Source organism: Eleginops maclovinus, chromosome 7, assembly GCF_036324505.1.
Source record: "Eleginops maclovinus isolate JMC-PN-2008 ecotype Puerto Natales chromosome 7, JC_Emac_rtc_rv5, whole genome shotgun sequence".
Lineage (NCBI taxonomy): Eukaryota > Metazoa > Chordata > Actinopteri > Perciformes > Eleginopidae > Eleginops > Eleginops maclovinus.
This window is the reverse complement of record NC_086355.1, coordinates 7,220,230-7,247,799: the sequence shown is the minus strand read 5'-3', so window position 1 is coordinate 7,247,799 and position 27,570 is coordinate 7,220,230. Positions and strand designations below refer to the sequence as shown.

The following is a 27,570-nucleotide window of genomic DNA, read 5'->3' as shown; positions in this document are numbered from 1 at the left end:
AATCCGACCTGTAATAAATCCCAGCGTGCGTTGTTCTGAGCTGTGTAGCTTATAAGGACACACATTTCAGAATGTATTATTACCCTAACACAGAAATACTTGCAGAACAATGACTATAATTGTTGGTAATATTTTCTATCTCTGGTTTAAAAATGTCAGCTCTAACTCTGGTACAGTTTTTAGCCTAGTAAGAAGCATGCATCTTGGAATGAGAATGTCTGTCAGTCCACCACTTTGGTCCGTACTTAGCCTAAAATATCTCAACCACTATTGGGTGGACTTTCATTACATTTTGTACAGACACGCATGGTCGCAAAAGGCTATACCTAAATGCTTCAACTGATCACCTAGCACTACCACCAGGTCAAAAATGTGGTTGCTTGATGACCAAATACCTGCTCAACACCAGCATGTAAGTATTGCGATTGTGAGTTTTTGTTTGCCATTGTCAAGACTACTTTACCCGGGTTTGTTAGCCGTCTTTACTTCTTTCTTCCTTTTTAGTTTTCATGTACGTAATGGCCCTACTTATAGCTCAGAGGGCTCAGATTTCCCTTTAAAAAAGAAAAAGGTTAAACCCAGTATGAGGAAGAGTGTGGGGTTAAAGGTTGACTAAGCTCATGACTCTCACTGCTGTCAAGATATACATAACTGAGGATTGTGATTGACACTCTTCAGCTCTTCACCTCAGCTACCAACCAGCTATATAATCACTCATTTCTGTGAGGTTGTGTTTGTGGGGGATTTCTACAAAACAAGCATAAAGTATTGTTAGTAACTTCTTTCTAGATTAGGTCTGAGGTGACGCCCTTTCTTTAACCAGCCAGATAAGCACTTTCTTTTGTCATTTGATCTCATTGCTTTCGAATTGAGGTTTTTTTTCCCCCACTTAAAGGCTGCAGACACACGTACGCCATTATGATCTACAAAGCCTGGATGTGTTTAATGCCATTTGCCTGATTAGGTAAAAGGGTGCCCTAACAGTTTAAGGACCTGTCCTTCAACTTGGGGGTATTTAATTGGACAGCTGCTCAGTTGTTGCAGAAAACATTAAATCCCGACAAATCTTGAGTTAGTAAATAATTATAATATCTGTATGTATGATGCATCTTTTTGGTTGCTGTTGATTGTGGAGCCCTTGTCTCCTCTGTCGTTGTTTCTTCCACACAGCTACCTCTCTTCAGTGTTGCTCCAGTAACTTCACTGCGAGCTCTTCTAAAGGGCTTAAAGGATTACAGAGCATAAAAAATCCTCCTCTCTCCAGGAGCCATCTGCCTTTCTACCTGGGAGCTGTCCTCTCAGCACCGTGACCTACACCTCATTTTAGCTGAGGAAGAAAGCAGGAAACCATTGTGTCATACGCTCAATGATTTCTTCACAAGCTTCTGTTGTTTTTCTGCGTCTGGAGACTAATGAACCTATGCAAACTTGTAAGAGGCTGCTTATGAGAGGACTTGCATATCTACTTGATCCTTTTCCAAGACGGATTTAACCACAATCACGGAATAAACATGAGCAACCTACTCAGGAGGTTGCTGTTCTCCTCTCTTGTATTTAGTTTTGTGGTCCTATTTCTGGACATAAGGACAGGTAAGTATAATAGGTAACTTTAAATTACCCATACAATGGTCAAACATTCAATCTTAAATGTGTTTTTTATTTTTGTTGGTACCCCAGATGCAACAATGGAGGGTTCATCTATGGGCTACCTGAGTGTGCCCTACAGTCAGGAGCTTTCAGAAGTTGTTGGTGCATACGATGTGGAGGTGTCTGATGAAGGCCAGGAGGTTGTCTCTCGACGGAAGAGGAACATCCTTTTCCCAAATGGAGTAAAACTCTGCGCTCAAGAGACCGCAGAGCAAGTTGTTGCAAACCACCTGAGCTACTTTCATCTCAGAGGTAAGACTGAACATGAAAGTGAGTGGATCTCTGTTTACTATGGACGGACTGTTGTTGTTGGGTTAGCAACAACAACAATCACCCTACTTTCTAACTATTAGAAAGTAAGGTGTTGAAAATAACCAATTTTCATCACCTTATTAACCAATTTTATTAGATTTCGTACAGCTCTATCTGTAGCCTCAAAGTCGGGTGGCCATTTCCATAGCACCAAAAAGGAGGACACTTTGGGATTATCTTTTAGTTTTGATCCTGGCTTCACTGAATCCTTCATACTCAAAACACATTAAGACTGTAGTGTAATAACCACATAGTTGAATGTCTATTTTCGATACTTTTGCCCTTTCCTGGTTGCTTCCAAGAGTTTTTTGTTTGTATGGAGTCTCTGGTACATTGAAGTTGACAGACATTTGCAGCTCTGCCTTGACACCACACTATTTCTCTCATTTCTCCATGCTGAGGTCATCATTGAAAACACACGTTCTGTATGTGCAATGCTACATGGGATGGAGAAGATGTGCTGACCTTCCTCAGATTCACAAGTGGGACTTCTGCTTTGGAAAGCAGTTTCAGATACCGCTTCTCACTGTGGCAACCTTCGATTTCTGAAGAGCTGAGAACAGCTTCCACCATGCCATATTCCTCATAGAGTCCATCCATATCAATGTCTTTCAGGCTGCAGGCCAGGACTGCATTCTTCATAGGACACAGCAGTTGTGAGGCCAAGCTTTGACACTTTACTATGAAAGCTGTTATCAGAGAAGTCATACCTTTCACTCACGTATTTGTTGGCTCTTTCATAGAAAACAATCAAATCAGCCTCACATGTCTTAGCCAGATCAGGGGTTAGCTGCTTGAGTTTGTTGTTCACATCAAAGCCCAAAAATGTGTCCTTTAACCTTCTCTCAAGTTTCCCTTTCAGTTCAGTCATTACCCTGAAAACAGAGGCTATGCTGAATGATTTGGCCTCAAGCGCTTCGATGATGTCTGAGAACACTTTCAGAATGTGACTGAGCAAGAACAAATCTTTGAGCATTCCTCCTCACCTAGACTCTGAAAGTAGTTGGTCAGGGGTCTCCAACACTTCAAGGTTCTGTCAATAGACGGCAGCAGAGACAACAATCTCCTCACATCTAGTCGAAACATCTCTAGTTTAGCTAGCAGCTGATTTGTTATAGCTTTTGTCGTTTCGTTGCTATCACTGTAAAAAAATCCAACAGTTCATGTTGCACGCCCTCCTTACAGTGAAGATATCTCAGTACAATGGGGAAACAGTTGATCGTACCTTTTGTTTGATGCATCAGTTGCCACTGAATAATGCAGTTAATTTTATTGTATATAGTCCACATGCGTCTGGAGTTAGGGTGCTAGGACATTTTCGCACAAAGATTTTGCTTTTGTTGTTCCACAGGTCATCCCTTTTGCTATTGATGAGTCGTTGTAGATCGCGCGATCAACTTTAGTTCCACAGTCTATACTCCTGTAGGACTGGTGATGCTTGACTGCATGATAAACTTTACAAAGTTCTGCAGCGGAGATTTTGTCATCTTGAGGAGAAGAAGCTTCTCGGAAAAACAATCAAAGTGAAGAGGCACCTGCGCTTTGATCCTTGCTTTTGCGCTTGTCTGTGCTAGCATGTCTGTCGACAGCACCTTTTCCTTTGCTGCTTACGTCCACATCGCAGCGACACAACGTGCAAAAAGCATGGAAGTCGTCCTTTCGGCTTTTTGTGAGGAATCCATGCTCTTTCGACCATTCAGGATTAAATTAAGTCTTTCGTTTCGGCATTTATGCGGTTTAACCTACTGCTAACTAGGTGGAGATGGCGGCTCATGAGCTAGTCCGCTAGCCACAGTGCCTCACGTGCCGTGACTTAAAGAAGTACATGGCTAATTGCCTACGTGTATTAACCAATGAAATACAAGATATTTATTTGACATCGCATTCAGCCAATAAAAAAAGCCACAAATCTTAAGGGGATGTATACTTACACATAACCTATTTTTTGTATTTCTTTGTATTATTGTCTATTTTTTATGTTATACCCTTAAAGTATTAAATAGGGATGATCTCCGAAGGAGGACAAATAGATAGAATCGGAGGATGAAACCCTCTTTATTAGTCACATACATGCACACAGCAGAGCACACACAGTGAAATTAGTCCTCTGCATTTAACCCATCCTAGTACTAGGAGCAGTGGGCAGCTATCGTGCAGCGCCCGGGGAGCAATGGGGAGGGGGGGGATTGGAGGTGTCCGGTGCCTTGCTCAAGGGCACCACAGCAGGGCCTAGGAGGTGAACTGGGACCTCTCCAAGTAGCAGTCCACTTTCCATTTTTCAAGTCTGTTCGGGGACTTGAACCGGCGACCCTACGATTCCCAGTCCAAGCCCCTACTGACTGAGCCACTGCTGGACTGACTGAGCCACTGCTGGACATAAGGAAATAAGCGTCCGCCTCAAGGCTGCGCCGGCAGACGGACAAAGAATTAAAAACCGGACTGTCCGACCTAAAACTGGGATGTAGGAAAAAGGGATGGCCACCCTACCTCAAAGGGATTATACACAACTTTTGGTTTTTTTACAAATTAATTGAAGACTGCAGACTTTCTGTTAAATTCGAGGAAGTCCAATATCAAGTTTACGGTATAGGTAATTTAATCAGTGCCGTATTAAATGGTTAACATAAAAATACACGTGACTTAACACTTGAACATCTCATGGAAGACAACATGATTTTTAAAATGTTATTTCATAGTGTAGTAGCAGAAAGATCTCCAACTCTCGACACATAAAACCAGTCTGAATGCTAGGTACAAGTGGGGTATGTAATTAAGTACTTTTACTGATACATTTACTGTAGAGAAGTGCTTGCAATTTGGTATATTCAATTTACACTGCTTTGCACTATTACTTCTGGACATTTCAGAGAAAAAAAGTTTTTTGTTTGTGTGATTTTTGTGAATTGAGACATAAACAGTTTCAGTACACCAGAGGTTTGAGCAATTGTCAAGGAAAATATTCAAGAGAGAACATACATTTTGATCTGTCACTGATTAAGAAACACTTTGTAATGTAAGTACGTTTGAGTAGGCAGAGATCAGACTGTTACAGAGACAGCTACTTGTAGACAGGGGTGTCGGTGCCAACAGACACTAGTGACAGTCTGACTTGTGCAAAGTGGAGGTTCTTATCTAGGACAGATTTGGATTTGGAGGTGACCACTAGTGTCTCTGGCGACAGACAACAGTGATTACAGAATAAGATTAGAGCACGCGTTTCATCGCCAACCTTAGAACAGTGCCCAGTAGTGACAGTAACTCATGTAAGGGAGTTATGTCGTGTAGTCTACAGCCTACATTTATATGGCAACTACTCAAAGAGCTTTACACTCACCTTCATACACTGTTGGCAGAGGCTACCGTACTAGGTAACTTTCACACGCCATCTCAAAGGGAGCAATTAACGGATGAGTATCTTGCCAAGGGACACTTTTGACATGTTGATTGAATGGGCTGGGGAGTAAACAATCGACTTCCATAAACTGACAATTGACATTTTAGGTAAACATGCCACTAGAAATATGGGCCTTTATTTAGGCCTCAGAAGATCCAGCCAAAAATATTGAGGTTTATATGAGACGAGTTCTTAGAGATGTGGACTTTTGGACAGTTGTTTGGACAGTTGTTGTTACATGTACTTACTGTATGTCAACTAGTCAGGACACTTGTTTTTTTGATGACTTGTAACTTCACTTGACAGAATTGTAATTATTTAAGGCTCAATAGGAACATGCAATTGAAGACCCTTGACTTGACTTGAGACATGATGTTCTGTGTTCATTTAGGTTTTCAGTTTAGATATCTTTATGTTTAAACATTTATTTCACTGAATATCAATAATTAATATACAAATTCAATTGGTTGTCAATCCTTTTTGAATAGCTTGGATGAATTGGCCAATAGTATCATCATTAGAAATTAACCAATATATTGTCTTTTCATAAACACTGTATGTATGTAAATCTGCATTGACTTGCCCAAAAAAAAAACAAAAACAAGGAATTACCTGAGACTTGGACAAAATGACTTCATTGAAATGTCTGGAATTTCTATAAGCTTATGTTTACAACTGTTTGGTTTCTCTCTCTGTTCTGTGCAGTGTGCCAGGAGACGATATGGGAAGCTTTCAAGATCTTCTGGGACCGCCTCCCCGAGCAAGAGGAGTACCAAAGCTGGATGAACCAATGCCAGGAGGGCACAATCACGGCACAGTTTATTGGCAGCCACTTTAGTCAATCGGAGGAGCATCATGCTCTGGTTACAAAGGTAAGCACCTGACAAATGCTTTTCTAAAAAAAAAGTATGTTTCATAAATATAGAACAAAATCTAAATCTCTGCTTTTTTTCTTCTGTTTCTAGAGAATGTCAGAGCCAGATTTGAAAAGGTAAAAGCAACCACTAATTCATAATTTCAATAATCTTATTATTAAGACTGTGTTTTGTAAATGCTTCTTTTCTTTCCATTATCGATAGTGACGAGCCAACCATGCCCTGGCAACATATGTGCAGGTAAAGTTGTGAAGTCTCATCCACCTTGCTTGTTTCAGGCTTCAGGCCAAGCTAAGCTAACGAGTTGCGAGCTGTAGAACATATTCATCTACAAATACAAAGAGTGGTTCCAATCTGCTAATATAACTCCCAAATGTTCTTTTATTCTTATAATGTTTTTAAGAAAAATTACATATTTTCTATTTTCACAGCACTCCGACACAGCGAACACCGGAAGCCGTGGAAGCTGCTGAGCTAGGTCAGTGACACTGTCAGCTTCAGGACGTCATTTAATCACATAAGCATCCTGTCGTATCTGTACCTGTGAAAAAGCATTGTTGTTTCAGAGTCAGAACAATATCTTTTGTGTATTTCCATGTTCCTACAATATTCCAGCTTTTAATGCAGAACTTAGGTTTATCTTTTCTGTGTGTTTGGAGAGTGAGCCAGGCAGGAGGCGACTTCAGGTCCGGGTCAGGGCAGTTTAATCCATGCAGCCATCAGGAATCACAGCACCTGCCAAAGGTTTACGCTCAAATACAATTGATATAGACGAGCACTCCTTTATTCAATCCTACTTTTTTACACCCAGAAGACACAGCTAAAGAAGAGGAGGTGGAGGAAGCAGCCGCCGCTGTCCCAGAGGTGGAGGAAGCAGCCACCGCCGCTGCTGCGGAGGCGGAGGAGTATCCAGTGAGTGCACACACACATCGTTTACAGATTCATATTGTTTTAATAAAGTGCTCACGTGACTACCATATAAGCCGTACGTCAAAGAAGTACATTATATTACATTACATTTGGCTGATGCTTTTATCTAAAGGTTGTGCAATAAATAATGAAGACAGAAACTCAGAACAACAAAAAGCATGCAGGAATTGTTGTGCTGCTCCATTAGTTTCAAATGAGCTAAAACCCTTTGAGTACAACCTTTTTTAAATTTATAATTAACTTCTTTTCTTAGGTAAATTAAAACATAATTGTGTTAAAATACTCCATGAAAAGTAAAAGTCTGGAATTCTAATTGTTACTTAAGTAGAAGTACAGAAGTATTATCAACTAAATGAATCTCAGTTTGCAGAATACCTTTTTCACAGTAAAATATTATTATGTTATCCTGTTTTCATCACCAACAAACACATGTTAGGGCATTTTAATGCTGTATTTTGTCATTGTGGAACCACTTTGAGATACGTTTAGAATACTGGTTAGGTTATTGTACAGTACCGTATAATATCATATAAGCACATGTGTTTTTAGGTTTAAATATATTGAAATTGAGTGTAAAGTAGCAAAAAATGTAAATACTCAAGGTTAAAAAAGCCACCACTTTATATAACTGCATCTCTGTCTCTTGGCACAGTTGAACAACGACATCGCCGTGGAGCCTCTGACCCCCACGACGCTGGAGCAGGTGGTGGAGCTGAGCCTCCTCCTGCCCGGAAAATCTTACAGCCATGACCTGGAGAATCCGACCAGCCACCAGCACCAAACACTCAGCAGACAGCTTGCTCAAATGGTTCCTATCTGGCTCCTTATCCTTCTCTGTCTCTCTTTACGACTCCCCCTAGTGCTACTGTATCTTGGCTCCAGACTGCACTCACTATTTATGGTCTGTGATGGATGCATTGTTAGCTTTAATAACACACATTTAAACAGCAGCAGTAGTTAAACTGTTAGGGCAGCAGTTCAAAAGCGCGTGTTAAGACGTGTCATGGGAGTAGATAAACTTTTGCACAGGTACGTTTGGAAGCAACTTCAGTGGTTTTACAGGTACTCGGAAAATTCAGTAAATTTGTTACAGTGCTTTTCCCTGGCATCTTAAACAAAATCTTGATTTAATGCCTACAAGGGAAGCCATGTCTCCTAATCTCTGACTTTTTTATTCTCAGTGGATATCTTCTATATAAAATCAGCTTACCCCCACATTTATACCCACACAGAAACTCACATGCCTTGTAGAGATTATAAGGGTGATTGAAGCTGAGGACATGGTAGTTAGAAAAAATGTAGAGACGGGAAATTGGAGGACAACGGGAAGACAAAGGGCCTGGAGACTTTTTTGTGTTCTCTCTCCGATGTATAAATTAAAGTGGGTCAGTGAGTCTGCAAAACAGAACAGTGTATGGATTGTGTTTTCTTAGTGCCTAGAAGCAGGGCCCTGTAGACCAATAAAAAGAGTTGACCACAGTGCAGCAGTCTGCCTCCAGAGGAAAATAATCTGCACCACAGCACACAGGACTCACAACTTTCAGCTTCTTTGAACAAAATGAGTCCTTGTGGAACCATAAATCTGAATTATTTTGCCAAGCAAGTCCATTGTAACCTTGTTAAACAAAGAAACAAACTCCTCCTGTGGCTTGTTTTTGACCGTTTTTGTCCTTGCAGATTGAGGACGCTCTGAGGGAGCTTCCTGGGTTTAAGAGTGTGTCTGTGAAGGACTTCAGGTCAGTCCCTGTGCTACAGTTCATGCTGGATCTTGACAAAAGAAATGACCAAAACTACCTCGACTGATGGCACTAACAGTATTTCACTCTCCTTGTTTTATGTAGGCCTCAGAACGACGACGAAGGGTGTGTCATCATTACAAGACATAGTAGTTTAACCTAGAATATTCCTGTATTTAAACCCACGGATCCCTATCAACTGTTTGTTAGCTAGATCTGTGTCAGTGTGTGTAGCGTCAGTGTGTGTAGCGTCACATGTGAGCGTGGGCACATGTCAAGGTGTTTTAGTAGTTTCCTGTGTTAATGATCTTAGTGTGGTCACTCGCATGTTAAGTGGGATCAGGATGCGTTCACCCGAGTGATCATGTGCTCTTCTATAGAGAACATAATCCGGGTTTTACGACCGCGCCAATCAGCCTCTACGGGAGTGATGGAGAGGAGAAGGGTTAAATACTATAAAAGAGATGTGTCAGGGGAGCAAAGGTGAAGATGAGCATAAGACAGGAATTCAAAGACATATAAATAAATGGAGGGAAAAAACTTATTGTGTGTTTTTGGTGGTGGAAGATCCTTTAGGGAAGCCGAAAATACAAGGAAAAGTGTATTTTTACTGAAAGTTAACATCCACACATCTGTTGGGTGTTAGTTTAGCTGCAGTCAGTTAGCTTAGCTTAGCATAAAGACAGGAAACTGCTGAAATACACTAGCCTGGTTAAAAGTCCCCCTACTAGCTCCTCTATAGCATTTCAATGTGTTCACCTATCAATGTGGAGCCAATTTGACCAACTATATGCCATTTTTTTAAGGTTTGAAACTATGCAGTTATAATGATAATATTGTTTGTAGTGTAGAAAAGTACGGCAACATCACGCAAACCACAATATCCTGTTAACAAACATTCTGTATAATGAAAGTAAAATCTAGGGTGTTTTTATAAAGCAGAAGGCAAAAGAAAAGGTAACTTTCTAAGCTTATCTTTACAATTTGTCATGTTTTCTAATCAAGCACAGTACTTAGATGTAGTACAACAAGTAGGCTAGTTGTACTGACCTACAATCCACCCGACTTGCTAGAATTATATGTAAATAGCTAAAAATATACTCCTTATTCTTTGCTGTTAACCATACTTTGGCCAGTTTTGTGTACGTATATACTTATGCCTACTCACAGTGATGCTTTGATTAATCTTCAATGCGCTGCTGACTGCAGACCTCACAGCACAGGAAGAGTAAAGATGTAAAAGTCTGTATGAAGCTAAAGTGGGAAAATTCCACTTGGGGCCGTGAGCGGCCCGGCACGTGCTCAGCTGTCCGCCAGAAACCCGACAAACTAGGTCAGATTGGAGGGCTCCCAGTAGTCAGATGAAGTATGAAAGATTGGATTTTTTCAGGGCCTGGAAACTATTATGAGGTTTCCTTATTTATTATGATGATATTGATCATGCTGCTGACTCAGCTTTTTTTGGGGCCTATAGAGTAGAGCCACTGCATTCCGAGGAGAAAATTACCCGAGTCATTACTCATCTGTGATCCCGAAACAACTCTTTTAACAGGATGGACGTTAAATCACATCAATGCTTCAAGGATTTTCGTCTTCTTTGACATTTCTTTCATACTCATTGCAAATGCGAAAATAGCTTTGCATTGCACTTAGCTACTAGCGTATACATTGGGCAATATCCTCACAAAGCTTGGGTGGAAAAATTAAACCCTCTCCTTTCAGTTAACAACTATTATTGTGTTGAAAGGAATGTGCAAAGCCTCACAGGATAAAGTTTCAAAAGAATATGGAACATACAGAGATAAAGTCCCACAGATGTGAATTAACATAACACCTACAGACGTGAAGATCTAATGGACTTGTGATGTACAATGATGTTGAATTATAGCCTATTCCTGTTCAGGGATGGCGTGGTGGTGGACTACGCTGTTACAGTGGTGGTGGATGGATCAGGAGTGAGCTTGGAACAACTGGACTTCCTGACTCTGCAATCCAACCGTGTGGAAAACTCGTACCGTGAAGTCATGGAGCTTCCCACTGTGGTGTACGCCATCAGCGAGGTCAAAGACATCATCACTGACGCCCTGCATAACGAGGAGCTGGACAGTGGTAAGACCAGCGGAGGCCAGAGCTGGTCTGCAGATATTCCCCCTCACTGTAACCGAACACACAAATGCCCCCATTACAGCTATTTATTTAATTGGCATGGCAGCTGGGAACACATTGGCAGAGTTAGTGCATGCAGCGCAGGGCGAACAGCCAAATGTCATATCAAATACAGACACCGTAGACCCAACATTGACATTACAACATACGCTACACCACTTGAGAAAACATTCCAGGGTTTTAATAGTCTCATCTGTTTCTTATTTGTCTGAGGACAGAAGAGACGTATTTAAAAGGAGTTTAAACTCGAAAGTTAATGAACAAAAAACAGACTCATCAGTTACAGGACCCATGTATTTATTCTGTGTGACACTCAAATCCTTTCATTACATAAAGGGGAGCTGAGCTAAAATATTTTTGAAATCTGAGCTTCTTTCTTTACTTTAATCCTTAATTTTGGCTTAAACCAAGCGTACCCTTCTGTTTCAGGGGTTTACCGGACTTATAATGTACAATTTATTATGAAAAAGGTTAAAATTGTATCACCAGAAGACACAAAGACGAAATGCTCACACAGGGAGATCTAATCCTCGACATCTGTTAGAGTTACTCAGTAAGTAGGTTAGCTACCTCCTACTTCTGGCCCGGATCCTTCTCCAGAAATGTGAAGAAATTGAATGATGTGATAATGTCTATAGCATCTTTCTTCCTCCTGTGTGATTCCTTCCTGCTCATGTTTTGGAGAGAATGCGTGTCATTAGTTTACTGTGTTAGCGAGCTTCCCTGGAGATGCATCTATGGCTTACTTTAATTAGAAGCTTTGAATGTGAAATAATGGCTAAACACTCTCATATGGCTGACATGTGGGTCTGGGGAACCTAAAGGCACAGCTTGGCTTTGTTTTCCTGCTTTAGGGGAGATGCAGTAATAGCCTTGGCCTCACAGCGGCTGATATTCAGTCCAGATTTTTGCACTGATTTGTAGATATTTTCCCCCTCAAGGTAATGTCAAAACGAAGGCTGTCAGTGCTGAAATGGTATCGGGTTAAAAGGATTCTGCAGCCTTGATTATTTTATCTATATGGCACATGTGCATGTTGTGTGTCAGTGTGTATTAATATTTGTTTCGCCCACCTGGTTCCACAGTGTCTGAGGTCCCTGGCGCTGCATATGGAGACACGGTGAGTTAACAAGATACCTTTCTTTGGGGCCTATCCAGCTGCTTTGATGTATTTGTATAAATCCCTTTTGTTTAAGGAAGCTTGACGGTTGTAGTACTGATGTTGTGAAACCCTTTAACTGGCTTGAGATGTTATCAGCACCAGTGCACCTAGGGGATGAGCCCACCAATGAGGGTGAAGTGAGGCTTTGAGGATTACTTTGACTTTCGCTACAATAATCTACTGCTATTCCGAGGGGAAAATCTCCAGAGCGCCGCACTACTGAGAATAAAGAGGCGAGACAGCACATATGAGTTTATTCAGACAAGTAATAACATCTTTAGTCTGTGCTGTCTTGTGGTTGACTGTGCGCTTGATAGTAATCAGAGTTTGGGTTGCACTTAATGCGTCTGCTGGTTCACTTTATAGCTCTGCTCCCTAAGTGATTAATTTGACTCATTATATGAGTTGGGAGAGTTTGGAAAACTTCTCACCAATAATTGATTCGCAGGCGAGAGCTCAGAGCTACTGTGCCACTGAAGCACTTTCAGCTGTTCGATTTGCTATATTTTAAATTCAGCTGCTGTTTTTTGAGTTGAGGTATATAGGGTTCTAAAGCATGACCCCAAAAATAATTACAGACTTTTTCCAGTTCCTTCGACTCTCCAAGACTGCTTCTTTCAATAATGAAATGATCCATTACAAATTTCTCATTTTTATATCTGCAGAGTTACAGTTTCTCCTGCGAGATCTGTTCTATTTTCAACTTTTAACTTTGTTTAAATACCTTGTTATTTTTCTACTAGTAACTTCTGTTAGTGACTTATTAAGCTGTGCTCTATCTAAACTTTCTTGTAGAATAAGATTATTTTATTTTTCAGGCTGAATTTCCACTGTAACACAGCAACCGCATTGTAGACTTGTATAGCACAGCCAGTAAAAACAACAGCTTTCACAGTTATATTAACCAATTTTCCCCTGGGATTATTTAAGTATTTCTTATTATTCAATTTCCTTTTGTGTCTATCTTAAAGTTCATTCATTTTATGTCTAAACTTACTTAAAAACCCACAGCGCAGCAGCAGTAGCCGCTGTTGCATGACACACTCACTGTGAAACAATGACAAAAACGTTAGACAATGAAGCTTGTTTGTGATGCAGAATACCGCTGCCGATGAGCTACCAGAGGGCACGATCCTAGAAGAGGACGTAGAGGATGTCGACAAGGTTGACGTCCTGCCTGAACCCTCCGAAACCAACACAGTGGCGAACAACGAAAATGACATCATTATTCTGGAGGAGAGTGCAGTTGTGTCTCCTGTTTCTGTGAATACAGATAATGAACTTGAAGCTGACAGTAAGTGTTTAATCTTAACATAAACGTTTGCAGTCCATCCCCCTGTGGTGCTTTTTCCCTACATCATATACTTCTGTTGTTTTGACTTTGACTACACTTCCCCCTCTTTATGTTTGCACTTCGTATGAAACTGATCATTTTGTGCACTTCTCGCTTCTCATTTTGTTGATGTTAACCGGATAGATACAGTGGGGCAAAAAAGTATTTAGTCAGCCACCAATTGTGCAAGTTCTCCCATTTAAAAAGATGAGAAAGGCCTGTAATTTTTGTCATAGGTACACTTCAACTATGAGAGACAGAATGAGAAAAAAAAATCCAGGAAATCACATTGTAGGATTTTTAATGAATTTATTGGTAAATTCCTCGGTAAAATAAGTATTTGGTCACCTACAAACAAGCAAGATTTCTGGCTCTCACAGACCTGTAACTTCTTCTTTAAGAGGCTCCTCTGTCCTCCACTCGTTACCTGTATTAATGGCACCTTTTTGAACTCGTTATCAGTATAAAAGACACCTGTCCACAACCTCAAACAGTCATACTCCAAACTCCACTATGGCCAAGACCAAAGAGCTGTCAAAGGAGACCAGAGACAAAATTGTAGACCTGCACCAGGCTGGGAAAACTGAATCTGCAATAGGTAAGCAGCTTGGTGTGAAGAAATCAACTGTGGGAGCAATTATTAGAAAATGGAAGACAAACAAGACCACTGCTAATCTCCCTCGATCTGGGGCTCCACGCAAGATCTCACCCCGTGGGGTCAAAATGATCACAACAACGGTGAGCAAAAATCCCAGAACCACACGGGGGGACCTAGTGAATGACCTGCAGAGAGCTGGGACCAAAGTAACAGAGGCTACCATCAGTAACACACTACGCCGCCAGGGACTTAAATCCTGCAGTTCCAGACGTGTCCCCCTGCTTAAGCCAGTACATGTCCAGGCCCGTCTGAAGTTTGCTAGAGGGCATTTGGATGATCCAGAAGAGGATTGGGAGAATGTCATATGGTCAGATGAAACCAAAATAGAACTTTTTGGTAAAAACTCAGCTCGTCGTGTTTGGAGGAGAAAGAATGCAGAGTTGCATCCAAAGAACACCATACCTACTGTGAAGCATGGGGGTGGAAACATCATGCTTTGGGGCTGTTTTTCTGCAAAGGGACCAGGACGACTGATCCGTGTAAAGGAAAGAATGAATGGGGCCATGTGTCGTGAGATTTTGAGTGAAAACCTCCTTCCATCAGCAAGGGCACTGAAGATGAAGCGTGGCTGGGTCTTTCAGCATGACAATGATCCCAAACACACCGCCAGGGCAACGAAAGAGTGGCTTCGTAAGAAGCATTTCAAGGTCCTGGAGTGGCCTAGCCAGTCTCCAGATCTCAACCCCATAGAAAATCTTGGGAGGGAGTTGAAAGTCCGTGTTGCCCAGCGACAGCCCCAAAACATCACTGCTTTAGAGGAGATCTGCATGGAGGAATGGGCCAAAATACCAGCAACAGTGTGTGGAAACCTTGTGAAGACTTACAGAAAACGTTTGACCTCTGTCATTGCCAACAAAGGGTATATAACAAAGTATTGAGATGAACTTTTGTTATTGACCAAATACTTATTTTCCACAATCATTTGAAAATAAATTCTTTAAAAATCCTACAATGTGATTTCCTGGATTTTTTTTCTCATTCTGTCTCTCATAGTTGAGGTATACCTATGATAAAAATTACAGGCCTCTCTCATCTTTTTAAATGGGAGAACTTGCACAATAGGTGGCTGACTAAATACTTTTTTGCCCCACTGTATGTGGATCTTTACTTAGGTAGCCAGTTTCTATAAAAAGAGAGATTGAGACAAGTTTCTTCTGTATTTTTTCCCAGGCATTGCAGAGGAGGGTCTGTTACCTGGGGACATTGTGCAGACTCCTGCAGTAGAAACCCCTGCCGCAGAAGAGCTCCCAGCCGCAGAGGAGCTTCCAGCCGCAGTGGAGCTCCCAGCCGCAGAGGAGCTCCCAGCCGCAGAGGAGCTTCCAGCCGCAGTGGAGCTCCCAGCCGCAGAGGAGCTCCCAGCCGCAGAGGAGCTCCCAGCCGCAGAGGAGCTCCCAGCCGCAGAGGAGCTCCCAGCCTCAGAGGAGCTCCCAGCCGCAGAGGAGCTCCCAGCCGCAGATGAGCTCCCAGCCGCAGAGGAGCTCCCAGCTGCAGAGGAGCTCCCAGCCGCAGAGGAGCTTCCAGCCGCAGTGGAGCTCCCAGCCGCAGAGGAGCTCCCAGCCGCAGAGGAGCTCCCAGCCGCAGTGGAGCTCCCAGCCGCAGAGGAGCTCCCAGCTGCAGAGGAGTTCCCAGCCGCAGAGGAGCTCCCAGCTGAGCTCTCAGAGGTTAGACTTCATGAAACCCCAGTGGACGTCGAGGCCTCGGGATTGGGCACAAACGACATGAATAACTTGCTCGAGCCATATACAACCACAGAAGAAGAAGCAGAGCCTCTTGAGGAGACTGACTCAGAAGATGGGCTGATAACGGAAGATGTCCCCATAAATTCAGAAATCCCAGAGGATAATGAGATCTCTTCAATCGCAACTGAGACCACAGAAGAAGAAGACAAAGAAGAAGAAGACCTTCCTGTCCTGGTCTCCCCCCCTGAGAATGGAGAGGAGACCAGTGAAGCACCAGAGCCGGAGGCAGCAGAAACAGGGGAAGAATCGGTGGAGGAACTAGAAGAAGAACCTGCAGAACAGGCAGACAATAATGTGCTGCTGAGCATTCCTGAGGAGCCTGTAGCTGAAGAAGTTGTTGTTCAGGAAGCAACTGAGAACAACTTAGAAGAGGCTGCACCTGAAGCTCCACCTGTAGAGGAAGAGGGCCAGGCAGCTCCAGAGATCTCTACAGAGGATCTGACAGATGATGAGATCTTACTGGTCAACATTGATGAACCAGAACCATTAGTCACAGACTTTCTGATCCCTGTCCAACCCACTGCCCTGTCTCCAGAGAAGGAGTCGCCCTTCACCCGCATCTCTGATATTGACACCGCCCTCGAGGGACAACCTGACATCATCATCCCTTCACTGGTGGAGGTAAAGCAAGAAGAATTTAATAGAAAAAAGTGGCAGAGTATCACCAATTTTATGTAATAATAAAATAATAATAATAAGATATACTTTGTTGACGTTACCACTACTACTACTACTAATAATGATAATGTATATTTAAAAAATAAATAAAGCCAGAAATATTTTTTGACATTTTTAAATGGCTAAAACTTTAAAAGAAATTTAAAAAATTGTGGAAAATGTCCCAGCTATAATCTGCTGTACATCCTCAGTTAAAAGTATAATGTAAATAAGTAAAGTTTTATTTAAAGAGCACTTAAAAGTGTTCAACATAGACACAATAAAGAAAGTGAAAACAGAGTACAACATAATGCCAAACAATGAGAAATGAAATGTTGTAATTCTTCTTGAGGAGAGACCAAACAATAACAAACAAAAGATATGATCTACAACAAGGCTTGCCTAAAATAACAGGTGTTAAGAAACGGCTTTGAAAAGTCCAAATACTTGGCAAATACGATAGATTGGGAAAGGGTTGGATACAAAAGGTGCAAAAGGTTTGGTTTAGCAGAAGAGGAGGGATTACAGGCTGAGATTTGAGTATTTGTGAAGAAGTAAAATAAGGAACAATGAGATCAGGAATATAACTCAGGTCTACGTCAATCAGTGCCTTAAGTGTAATCAACAGGATCTTATAGCTTCATCTGAATTCAAGAGGAAGCCAAAGAAGGGATTTAAGAACGTCTGGTTCTTGTTAATAACTTGGCAAGTCTCCCCCTTTTTACTGCCCCAGATCCAGACCACTGACGGAGGCTTGGATGGTGCCACCATTCGAGACAACAACTATGATGTGATCCATTATGGTTATGAGTTGATTGACCACACAGAGGAGGGCAGCACTGGCTTTCCGTTTGGTGCACACGGCACAGACCAAGTCAGTATCGCCATGCCTGCGAACCCTGGACGAGCACTGATGGTGTTCTTCAGCCTGAGGGTGACCAACATGATCTTCTCTGAGGATCTCTTTAATAAGAAATCCCCAGAATACAAAGCTTTGGAGCAACGCTTCATAGAGCTGGTAAGTTCCTCTCATTTGCTTTACTCGTGTATCGGCATTCCCCCTGTTGTGTTATAACAACAAACTCTTTTTTCCCCCTGTATCTGTTCCCAGCTCGTGCCCTACCTGCAGTCCAACCTGAGTAACTTTGAGAACCTGGAGATCCTGAACTTCAGGAACGGGAGCATTGTGGTCAACAGCCGGATGAAATTTGGCAAACCTGTTCCACAAACCGTCACCACCACCGTCTATCTGATCCTGGAGGACTTCTGTAACACAGCGTACCAGACCATGAACCTGGCCATCGATAAGTACTCGCTGGACGTCGAGTCAGGTTGGTTCTCCTGATAAACACTGTAGTGTTTTGGTCTACACAACTGTGATAGCATTAATTGTTTAAAGCTTGTTTTAGATGTCCCTTAAAGGAAATATATAGTTTTGCTTTATGCAGAGGGTTAAATTAGAGGACCAATACCTCTCCCATGTCTTTGCGTAAACTAAAAATGAAGCAAGAATGAGTAGATGGATATTTTAACTTAGCATTAAGACTAGAACCGAATGGAAACAGCTGGCATGGCTCTGTCAAAAGGTGACAATATCTGCCACACTGCATCCGTAAAGCTGTAAAATCTCTACACAGGGTCAAGAAATACTCGGTAAAAACGCCAATGGATGTTTGTTAGCCAGGGAGCTTTGGAGGGGCTGGTACGCAGATTATGTGGCGCCAATCTTCTCATCTAACTCTCAGCAAGAAGCCGCAGTTCCCCACATGATTAACTATTCCCTTAACGGGTGCAATCGGAGAGCATTGTTTTATAAAATAATCTCACTAAGTCAGTGTTTAATGACATGCTAGTGTGTGAACAGGCCTGGGAAAGCAGGTGTTAGATCCCCTGTCCTGACACTTGTATCGACAGCTGGGTTGAGATGATCAAGGCTTCCCTGGAAAGCAGGCAAGTTTACATGTATCATTACTGCACTTTGACCGACTGATTACTGAGTGCAGCTCTGGTTTCACATGTGTGAAGTACATTGCTTTTTTTTTATGTAGCTCAAGTAGGGAGCAAGCATGAAATTAACTGTGCTCTTAAAAACAAAACGGTATGTGTTTCCTCATTGGCCTCCAGGCTTCTGTGTGTGACAGCATCAGCCAGCTTGTAATTGGCCATTTATGATAACAGTGATTCATGCTTGTGTTGTGTTTACAGTCATTACTGATCTGTGATAATCTGTCAGTTTACTGCCAGCGCTTATTGCCGGATCCCAGCATGCAAGAATGCCTATCCTTTGAAAAGAAATTCCCAGAAAATGTAATTGAAACAATGAATTCTGAAATACTAAGAATCATATGTGCGTCAATAGGCTATTATCTTGTTCAAATGAGTTAGGGTGTAATTAGTTAGGTGCATAACTACCTTTAAATCTAAAGGTGCACAGCAGAAGACCAAGGGTTGAAAATGCTGTTTTTTTTGTTGTCATTTAAACAAGTTATTTAACCTTTTGGGGAATAAACTCGCATGTTTTGTTGGATAGAGTTGGATAAAAAGTTCACATTTCAGTCTCAATATCACCTTCTAAAGTAACTCTCGGCTCGAAAGCACATTTTCTTAAAGTGTTTGAGAAAGGGTTAGGGTATCATTTACTCACTCCATGAGAATATAATCTAATCAACCTGTCACAGCTTATCTTGCTGTTCTTCTTTTTCCTTTCTAGGTGATAAAGCCGACCCCTGTAAGTTCCAGGCGTGTAACGAGTACGCCGGGTGTAAGGTGAACAAGTGGTCGGGGGAGGCGGAGTGCGTCTGTAATGCGGGCTACTTCAGCGTGGACAGCCTGCCCTGTCAGAGCATCTGTGAGCTGCAGACCGACTTCTGCCTCAATGACGGCAAGTGTGACATCATCCCCGGCCAGGGAGCAATCTGCAGGTGGGTGTGGATTAGTGGGAAATGATCTGAGTAAGTGTGTGTGTGCGGGGAAATAAAGGGTCTGATCTTAATCACAGTAACAGATTTTCAACAGTTTTGGCTGAAGGTCAGATTCTTAGCGTCTAGTTCTGACGTTGCTTGGCTCTATGTTGATGAGATGGAAGGTGTCCAATGCACATTTTTCAGAAGCAATTTTTTTGATTTGGCTCCTAGGGATGTAAAATGTGCAAAAGTCTAAAGAATTATAATAATACTACTGCCTAGAATAACATTTTTTTGGCTCAGATCAAGATTGTTTTAAAGAAAATCATGTCATCATTTTGCCTCAAATCTTTTTCCTGTTCTGTTTTACTATTTCATTATGCTCTCTGGTACTGAATGTACTGAACAACAATGAGCCACCTCAGATGAGGCATAATTACCAAGATTTGATTATTGTTGTGATCCATTTTAAGTTCCTGGAAGCGAAATGTCACTTTTCGTGTCAATGAGATGATGTGGCGTTTCAACACTCTCCTACATATTATCTTAACTCAATTATTTCAGGTTGTGAAATTGTATGTGTCCTCTGTGTGTGTTCTTGTTTGTGTCTTTAACACGTTGGTGCATGTTGTCCAAACAATCATATGCACGCGCCAATGTTTAGCATGGCGTGCCAGAAATCGCAATCAGTGACGAACATGTTCTCTGGTTGAGTCGAAACTGATGTATGCGGTGCACTTTAAACTGAATAATTATAAACAGACAGAGAGGCGGCTATGTGCCAAGATGAATGTGAACCTTTGATTTACACTCAGCACAACACCATAAAACTTGCAGGCAGCTCCAGATGCCTTTTGATTGTTGTTTACTTCACGCCTCCCGACACAAAGTATTGCTGCATGGAGACAGGAAACACACTTGATGAGTTGTTTTATTTCAAAACAAGGAATCAAGGATTTAACGACACTTACAGAACATTATAATAGTTGTTGCTGACAATCTCAAGACAAACATGATTTAGGATTCAGTCAATCCTTTTTTTATTCATCAAACACATCATTATACATGAAAAACAAAGAACTATGATGTTGTTTTTCTGCTGTTCCCTTATTGCTTTTACCACTTTAAACAGGAATTAGTCCGTGTTCAATACCCTGTTTTAGTTTCAGACAAAAACCACACTAATCCAAAACAACGAAAATAAAAGGGGAGGACAGGGTAAACAATACCTATAATTACCGAGATTCTATAATACTGTCATCTCAATCAGGTCTATAAGTTTCTTGAAGCATTGAGTGAATTAATAATTGCAGCTGACAAATCCTCAGGTGTCGTGTCGGGGAGAACTGGTGGTACAGAGGAGAGCACTGTGAGGAGTACGTGTCTGAGCCGCTAGTGGTCGGCATAGCGATCGCCTCCGTTGCTGGATTCCTATTGGTTGCGTCCGGAGTCATCTTCTTCCTCGCAAGGACGTTACGGGATCAGTACGATAAGGATGAGTCAGAGGACCCCATACGGTGAGGAAATCCACATACCATATGGCTAAACTTCTCAGCAGCCCTCAATGATTTAGATCTAGTCACTAATCCAATAAATACGGATTTTGCATGTTTACTTACAAGTGAGGGACACGATGAGAAATAGAAAGGAGCCTGATTGTGTCCTAAACAGTAATTGTTCTGACAGGAGAAAACACCTTTTTAAACTCCCTAAACTCTAAAGAACCAGCTCAACGTTGAGTATGTGTGTGGCTAAGCTTTGTTCAAACCTACAGATTCACTGTATTTTAAGTTTTTGGGCAGATATTTCCAAAAGATTACACATATGTCAGGAAAATATAATTCACAAGAGACCCATAATATTTCAAAATGCATCCATATGAAGTTCACATCCAAAATGTGCAATTAAATTGTGGCACCAGCTGAAACAATATAAATGTGTGACCCTGAAAAGGCGTGTTAAATGCTAAATTACCCAGTCAGATTGTTTTTCCATAGCCAACAAAAGCAGTGAAGTGTATACTCCAAAAATAAACAAACTTTACTTTGTGTTTGATGGTGAACAGAAAGCCTCACATTTAGTGTGTTTGAAGTTTTTCTCTCCTCCACGTAATGCTTTTAGGATTAAAGGAGCCTGGTTACTTTCTTCAGGGGACAGAATAAGTTGAAACACCCCATGAAAGTATCTCCAGTTAGACGGCCAAAATGATCCATGGCACCATCCCATTACTCCTCTAGACTTCAGGCAGGAGGGCTCCCTTTTCCTGGATATCTTTTTCCTCCTGTGCTGCTTTGATCCAGACACAAAGATACACAGAGTATCTGTTCCCCATCTATCTCTTTTAGTCTCTGTGTGCGTGTGCGTGTGTGTGCCTGGCATGGTTTCCAAAGCAGTCTGTGAAGAATCTCTGTGCTATAACCTAAGGCAGTTATGTAATCAGAAATGCTGCTGATCTATTTTCAAAAAGCCTTAAACACCTACAGTCACACAATAGCTTCCTGAAGGTCTGGACACAAACAAAAAGGACTTATCCGAGGTTAATGAGGGTTAATCTCTGCTGAAGTCACATTCAATGCCGCTCAGTCACATTTTTTTCTGGCTTCCTTGACATTGTGTCTAATTATTTTTGTGTGGCTCCGCAGGCGAGCAGAGAGTGTCCCGTCTCTGGAAAGGGCAACCAAGTACAACCCCATGTACGAGAGCGAGGCCACCACAGGCTACAACCACTACTACCGGCGCTATCCTGAAGCTGCTGTGTACAGCAGTGCCAGCGCTGAGGCCTCCACTGACTTCAGCAGCGAGGAGATACGACACATCTACGAGAACAGTGAACTGACCAAGGAGGTGTGTGTGTGTGGGCTGCTACCCAAGGGTTTACTTAAAATATGTCCAAGCAGCATTGACAGACCTAATTGTTCTTCCTACTTTTAATGTGAAGTAAATAGTTTTACCAGATGTCATACTTGGCTGCAGCGGCAAAAATACAGGTGTTGGATTTCAACTGTACCGGGTGATCAGGTATATTGGCAAGCACAGAGAAATTTAGAGGTGACCAGTGATGAAAAAGGTACTTTAACTTCTGTTAAAACAGCAATATTCTTTTACAAGTTCCAGTCCTACACTCAAAACTTGTCTTTTTAGATTTGTTTTGGGGCAACATTAGCTTCCAGCTCTACGAACTGAGCTCTACCCCAAAACTTTCCTTAAGTAAACGTACAGTAATAGCATCAAAATAAACTAATACCAAAAGTAAAAGCGTAGTTTTTGGGGTATTACAACTGATGTTTAGTCTGGACATACGGGAGAGCTTTTTCGAATTACTACTGAGTACAGTTATACCAAAGTGCAGGCCGGAGATGTGCCATGACCATCTGGATGGTTATGACACAGGATGGGCCACATCCTGTCCCACATATATATTTGACCCGACGAAGATCTGAATTGGGAAATATCAGGTTGTAACCGTGTTCTATTACCAACTGGCTCTTTTACCATTAATTAGGAATGTAATTTGTTTTTCTTTCTGAGTGTTAAATGTCACGTTTTGTTTGAGCCACAGCCGGTTTACTGTTTATTTGCCTGTGATGTAATGTTCCCTCCCGACTGATACCATGTGTTTCTGCAGGAAATCCAAGACAGGATACGCATCATTGAGCTCTACGCAAAGGACCGACAGTTTGCAGACTTTGTAAGGCATCATCAAGCGTAAGTGCCTCTCTTGTTTTTCCTATCGTACCGCAATGAGATAAACACATGGACCAAACCAACCATATATGAGGAAAACGGGAAGTGAGTTTGAGATACAGGAGTCTGGTCAAGATTGTGCTGAAAAACATGGATTAAATTGTTTGTTCAGAGCTGGGGGAAGACGAAAAGTTCAAGCCACACTAAACCAGTGGGGAAACAGATTTATCATTCTTGAATCTTCACCAATCAGGCCCTGAGCTGATTCAATAAGACAGAAAGCATTAGTGGACACAGACATTCCTACAGTTTAGCAGTAGCAGTGCGTCTGAGTGTAAAAGTGAGGTTGTTTTAAGTCTTATTTGGCTGTATATCCCCACTCTGTGTGCCAGAGAGATGCTTCTTGCCACATGAGTTAATATGTGGGTACATTCATCAAATAAAGTTACCTATAAAGTTGAACTCTAATGTGTGTGTGTTTGTATGTTCTGTAGGGTTGTGGACACCCGCAGAGAGAGCTCCTCTGCACACACATGAAACTCTCCTGTGAATAAGGTAATATTTCTTAATTTGAAGAATGTGTTGCAGCTTATTCATTTCAATGACTCCTGACATAATTGTCAAAAATACCAGCTACACTTTGTTCATATAAAAAGTGAAATACATCATTTTGGTGTGTAGTACGTGTACTCAAAGATTTAGCAAGACTGGTAAAGTTTATATGGACAGACTGTGTCCGATACATTATATAGTACAGTAGATTACCAATAACTACATAAACAGTAGAAGGAAAGAGGATCAATTGTTATCTAATGCATATAGAACGAATAGCAAAGGATGTTTAGCTCTTGCAGGTTTGAACCCCTAACTATAAATGTGCGTAAACAAACGGACGGTTTCAAACTATTCCTTGGCGAGGATCAGTTGAAATAATTGCTCCATATCAAGACATTTTCCAGCACAGAGCTAGGCTAGCTGTTTCTATGTGTTCCCACATGCCAACCTTAGCTGCTGGCAGTAGCTTAATATTTACAGACTGGAGAGTGGTATGCATCTCCTCACCTTTAAAAATAACAAAACGTATTTCCAAACAGTTCCAACTAAAAGTTAGATCATCCGTGAGCTCGCGGAATATTGAAGCCTCATTAGGCAAGATACAAAAGGTGTTTCCAGAGGCTTCAGGAGAAATTCAAGTGAGACATTGCATTGGCAGGAAAAGAAGATATGATTGTAGAAGATTAGTGTGTATATCTAATACTTGGACACTGCATACTCACACACCTTTTTCCTACTGCACAGAAACATGCCTCTATGTATGAAAAGTGAAGCTCCCTGTGAGGACCCTCCACTTTCTTCATCATGGCACTCACAATCTGGACTGGTTAAGATGGACTCATTCAGCACGCTGCTCTTTGTTTCCTCGACCAACGACCCCTTTCTGTTCTACGTATTTCCCCGAACTGATGACTGTTCTTCCTCCTTCCTTTGTGCCTTCTCATGACTGGTCGAGCTGTGTGTGACATCAAGTGTTACTGATTCATCCAATGTCCCTCTGGGGAAAACTGGACTGTATCCTACTACTTGAAATCTCAATGCTGTCCACAGTAATACTTTTGTTTAGTGGAACAATTTGTCTTGTCAACTCAAAGTAGTGTGTCTGTGAGGTTGTTTGCTAGTTAAGATGTTATTCTCTACTTTTTTTGTTATTGTTAATATCTCTTTAAATCAGAGAGCAGCTCTTTTAAGGACAATGGTGCTATTTGATACATAATGTGGTGGTGATGACTCATTTTTAAAAGCAACACCAATGGATCAACACTGTACAGTAGGTATACACTACTGCATATTACGTTTTTAGGAAATATACATATTTTGTTTCTGGTTTTGACTTGCGTAAAAGCATTGATTGAAATCTCAAACCTGTCTCACAGCAGTTGTTAGCTTAGCATAAGGACTGAAAACAGGGGTCAACAGCTTGCCTGACTGCCCAAATGTAACAAAATCTGCCTATACTTAAGTACGTTTATATTTTACAAAGAATATACAAGGTGTCAATAATGTTTATAAGTGGTGGTAGATGGATTTTGTTATGTTCAGACAGAACTAAGCTAGCTATTTCCTTCTGTTTCTAATTTCCCCGTCTTTATGCTAGACTAGGCTGCTTGCTTGAGCCAATGTACAGATAATAGTGGAATCAATTTTCCCATTTAAATCTGTGCAATGCAGCAAATAAGGGTATTTTCCCAAATGTCAAAGTATTACTTAAAGTGGGGAACATTAAGTATACAGTGTATGTATTATTGCTGGTCATCAATGTAAAAGCACACTTTCACAATGTGACCGTATTCCAGCAATATTTTTTCTCTTGGCAGGGGATTTGTCTGCCGTTTTTACGTCTCCTTTTATTAGAAGCTTTGGTGTATGTTTGTAAAAGTACGGCGTGGTAGACATAAGAAATTGAAAACAGTGGTGATGGGAGCATGAACCCTCTATAGCTCTGGGATCCAGAAATAAGTGAAAACACGTTTCAGTGGAAAAATGCTCCGGGGCAAGCGGCCCTGGGAGTTGATCAAATGGTTTGCTTTCAGATGTCATATGTAATGCAACTGAAAAGCAGGCTGATAAACAACATGCTCTCTTTGGAATGACAACCTCAAGCTGAAGTCTCCCGCTGTAAAAACCTCAAGGTTACGAGCAATTCCTTAAAAAAAAAAGAAAGGAAAACAGCTCTCCTGTGACTACGTGTTTGGCCATGATCCTGCTGTTCGTTCTGAATCCTTGGGACAGACTATTTGCAGCATGCAGTCCATAAGAGGATGCAGGGTTTTTTTGTCAGAAAGTGTACGGGCCAGAATCAGACACATAGATTATGTCTTAGCTTCTTGTTTACATTACATACTTTTCGTCCTTTGCCCTTATTTTAAAGGTCTACACGAGCAACAATTACCGGTGAAGCAGACTCTTGTGTTGATGTCATGCCTTTTTCAATCTGCAGTCAGTTTTACTTTTTTATGTGCATGCTTTTTTGTAGAAGGTTCAAAAAACATCCACCATCTGCCACCTGTACAAACGGACAATCATCCCATACAGTGTTTTGTCATGTAAATATGTCATATTAGATATTTGATATTTGATAGTCCTAGGATGCAAATCATGTGTGTCTCAAATGTTTCAATAAATAAACATATTTTTATACTGATAACTGTTTCACCACTTTAACAGTGTTATCAAACCGTCCAGCTAAAAGAATAAACATTTGATATAAAATGCAGACCGGGGTCGGTGGTAAAAAGTAACCTAGTACAATTCCTTCAGCACTGTACATGACTATTTAGAAAATGTGTACTTCTACTGAGCTGTAGTTACTTTTGAGATACATTTTTAACAAAACACACAAACAGCTTGTAAAATTAGATGTTTCGTTATTAAATTCAAACTGCCCAGCAGCCACCTCGGCCAACAACAACAAATTGAATCTTGAAAAAAAAGCTATAATAGTTTTTTGAGTATTTTGCAAATAATATTTATTTTCTTTAAATGAACAAATAGTTACATTTTCAGGAAGAAAATGAAAGTCACACACATGATATCACATCAGTAGCCAGTTAGCTTATCTTATTTTAGCATGAAGCCTGGAAAAAAATGAAAACAGCTAGCCTCTGTCCGTAGATACCAAAATCTGTCGACCCTTCGCTCCTAAAGGAAAGGGTCGTAACATCTGTTTCCACGCTTCATGCTAAACCAAACTAAACCAAACTAAACTAAACTAGCCGTCTCCTGGTTGTAGGCCTAATCGTAGACATATGAATCCTCTCATCTAACTCTCAGCATGAAAAACAAATGTGTATACTTCCCCAAATGTCTAACTGAACATGTTTTTTGTCATTGTAAAGAAAACACTAAGAGTGGGACCAGACTTGGTTGACTTGGTCTCTAGAGTCGCTAATATGCTCCCAGATAATCCAGATTAGTCACAGCAGGTTTGGATTAGGCCCATCTGTGGCCATAACAGTTTCTAAAATAGTTCATACTAGTCTACTAGTAATCAGCCTGCCTGGGTGTGGCTGTGCACAAGTAAAAGACATTGTGTAAACATTTCTCCGGTGAAACACTACATTTGTGAACGTTGTGTTATTGTTCTGCACTATATTAAATCCAGCTGCTGTTGCTTTTGTTATTTTTCTAGAACGAGCAAAACTCCTGAGGTTTGGAATATGTATTCGGTGTGGTTTGGTGAGATCAGCGGGTGTGCTTTTGACAAGTGATGGCGTCATTTAATTTAGTTCAATTACATTTTAGAAAAGTCTAAAACACCATGGTTACATAGCAGGAGGGTTTGCTTGCTTTAAGTGGCTCAGTTTGGATCTTTCACCT

General features: G+C 41.3%; 1 protein-coding gene across 1 annotated transcript; it reads left to right on the top strand.

Annotated features, from left to right (window-relative positions):
• The first annotated feature begins 1,300 nt into the window (after nucleotides 1-1,300).
• impg2a (interphotoreceptor matrix proteoglycan 2a) lies at nucleotides 1,301-26,398 on the top strand. Its single transcript, XM_063887961.1, has 23 exons — nucleotides 1,301-1,590; nucleotides 1,678-1,899; nucleotides 6,059-6,225; nucleotides 6,319-6,344; nucleotides 6,433-6,468; nucleotides 6,660-6,706; nucleotides 7,040-7,140; nucleotides 7,811-8,111; nucleotides 8,410-8,441; nucleotides 8,836-8,894; nucleotides 9,000-9,020; nucleotides 10,798-11,003; nucleotides 12,146-12,180; nucleotides 13,321-13,516; nucleotides 15,384-16,573; nucleotides 17,343-17,627; nucleotides 17,721-17,940; nucleotides 19,320-19,530; nucleotides 20,841-21,029; nucleotides 22,155-22,356; nucleotides 23,138-23,217; nucleotides 23,691-23,751; nucleotides 24,496-26,398. Exons 1-22 carry the CDS (start codon nucleotides 1,512-1,514, stop codon nucleotides 23,731-23,733), a joined length of 3,948 nt encoding a protein of 1,315 aa, XP_063744031.1. The 5' UTR covers nucleotides 1,301-1,511; the 3' UTR covers nucleotides 23,734-23,751; nucleotides 24,496-26,398.
• Nucleotides 26,399-27,570: the final 1,172 nt, after the last annotated feature.

What these genes read in the sequence shown, in the direction of transcription:
- impg2a (XM_063887961.1), top strand. Translation starts at nt 1,512, where the DNA reads ATGAGCAACCTACTCAGGAGGTTGCTGTTCTCCTCTCTTGTATTTAGT. An exon ending in CACACATTTAAACAGCAGCA is followed by an intron (nt 8,112 to 8,409) that starts GTAGTTAAACTG and finishes CATGCCTTGTAG; the next exon opens with AGATTATAAGGGTGATTGAA. An exon ending in GGCCAGGGAGCAATCTGCAG is followed by an intron (nt 19,531 to 20,840) that starts GTGGGTGTGGAT and finishes ACAAATCCTCAG; the next exon opens with GTGTCGTGTCGGGGAGAACT.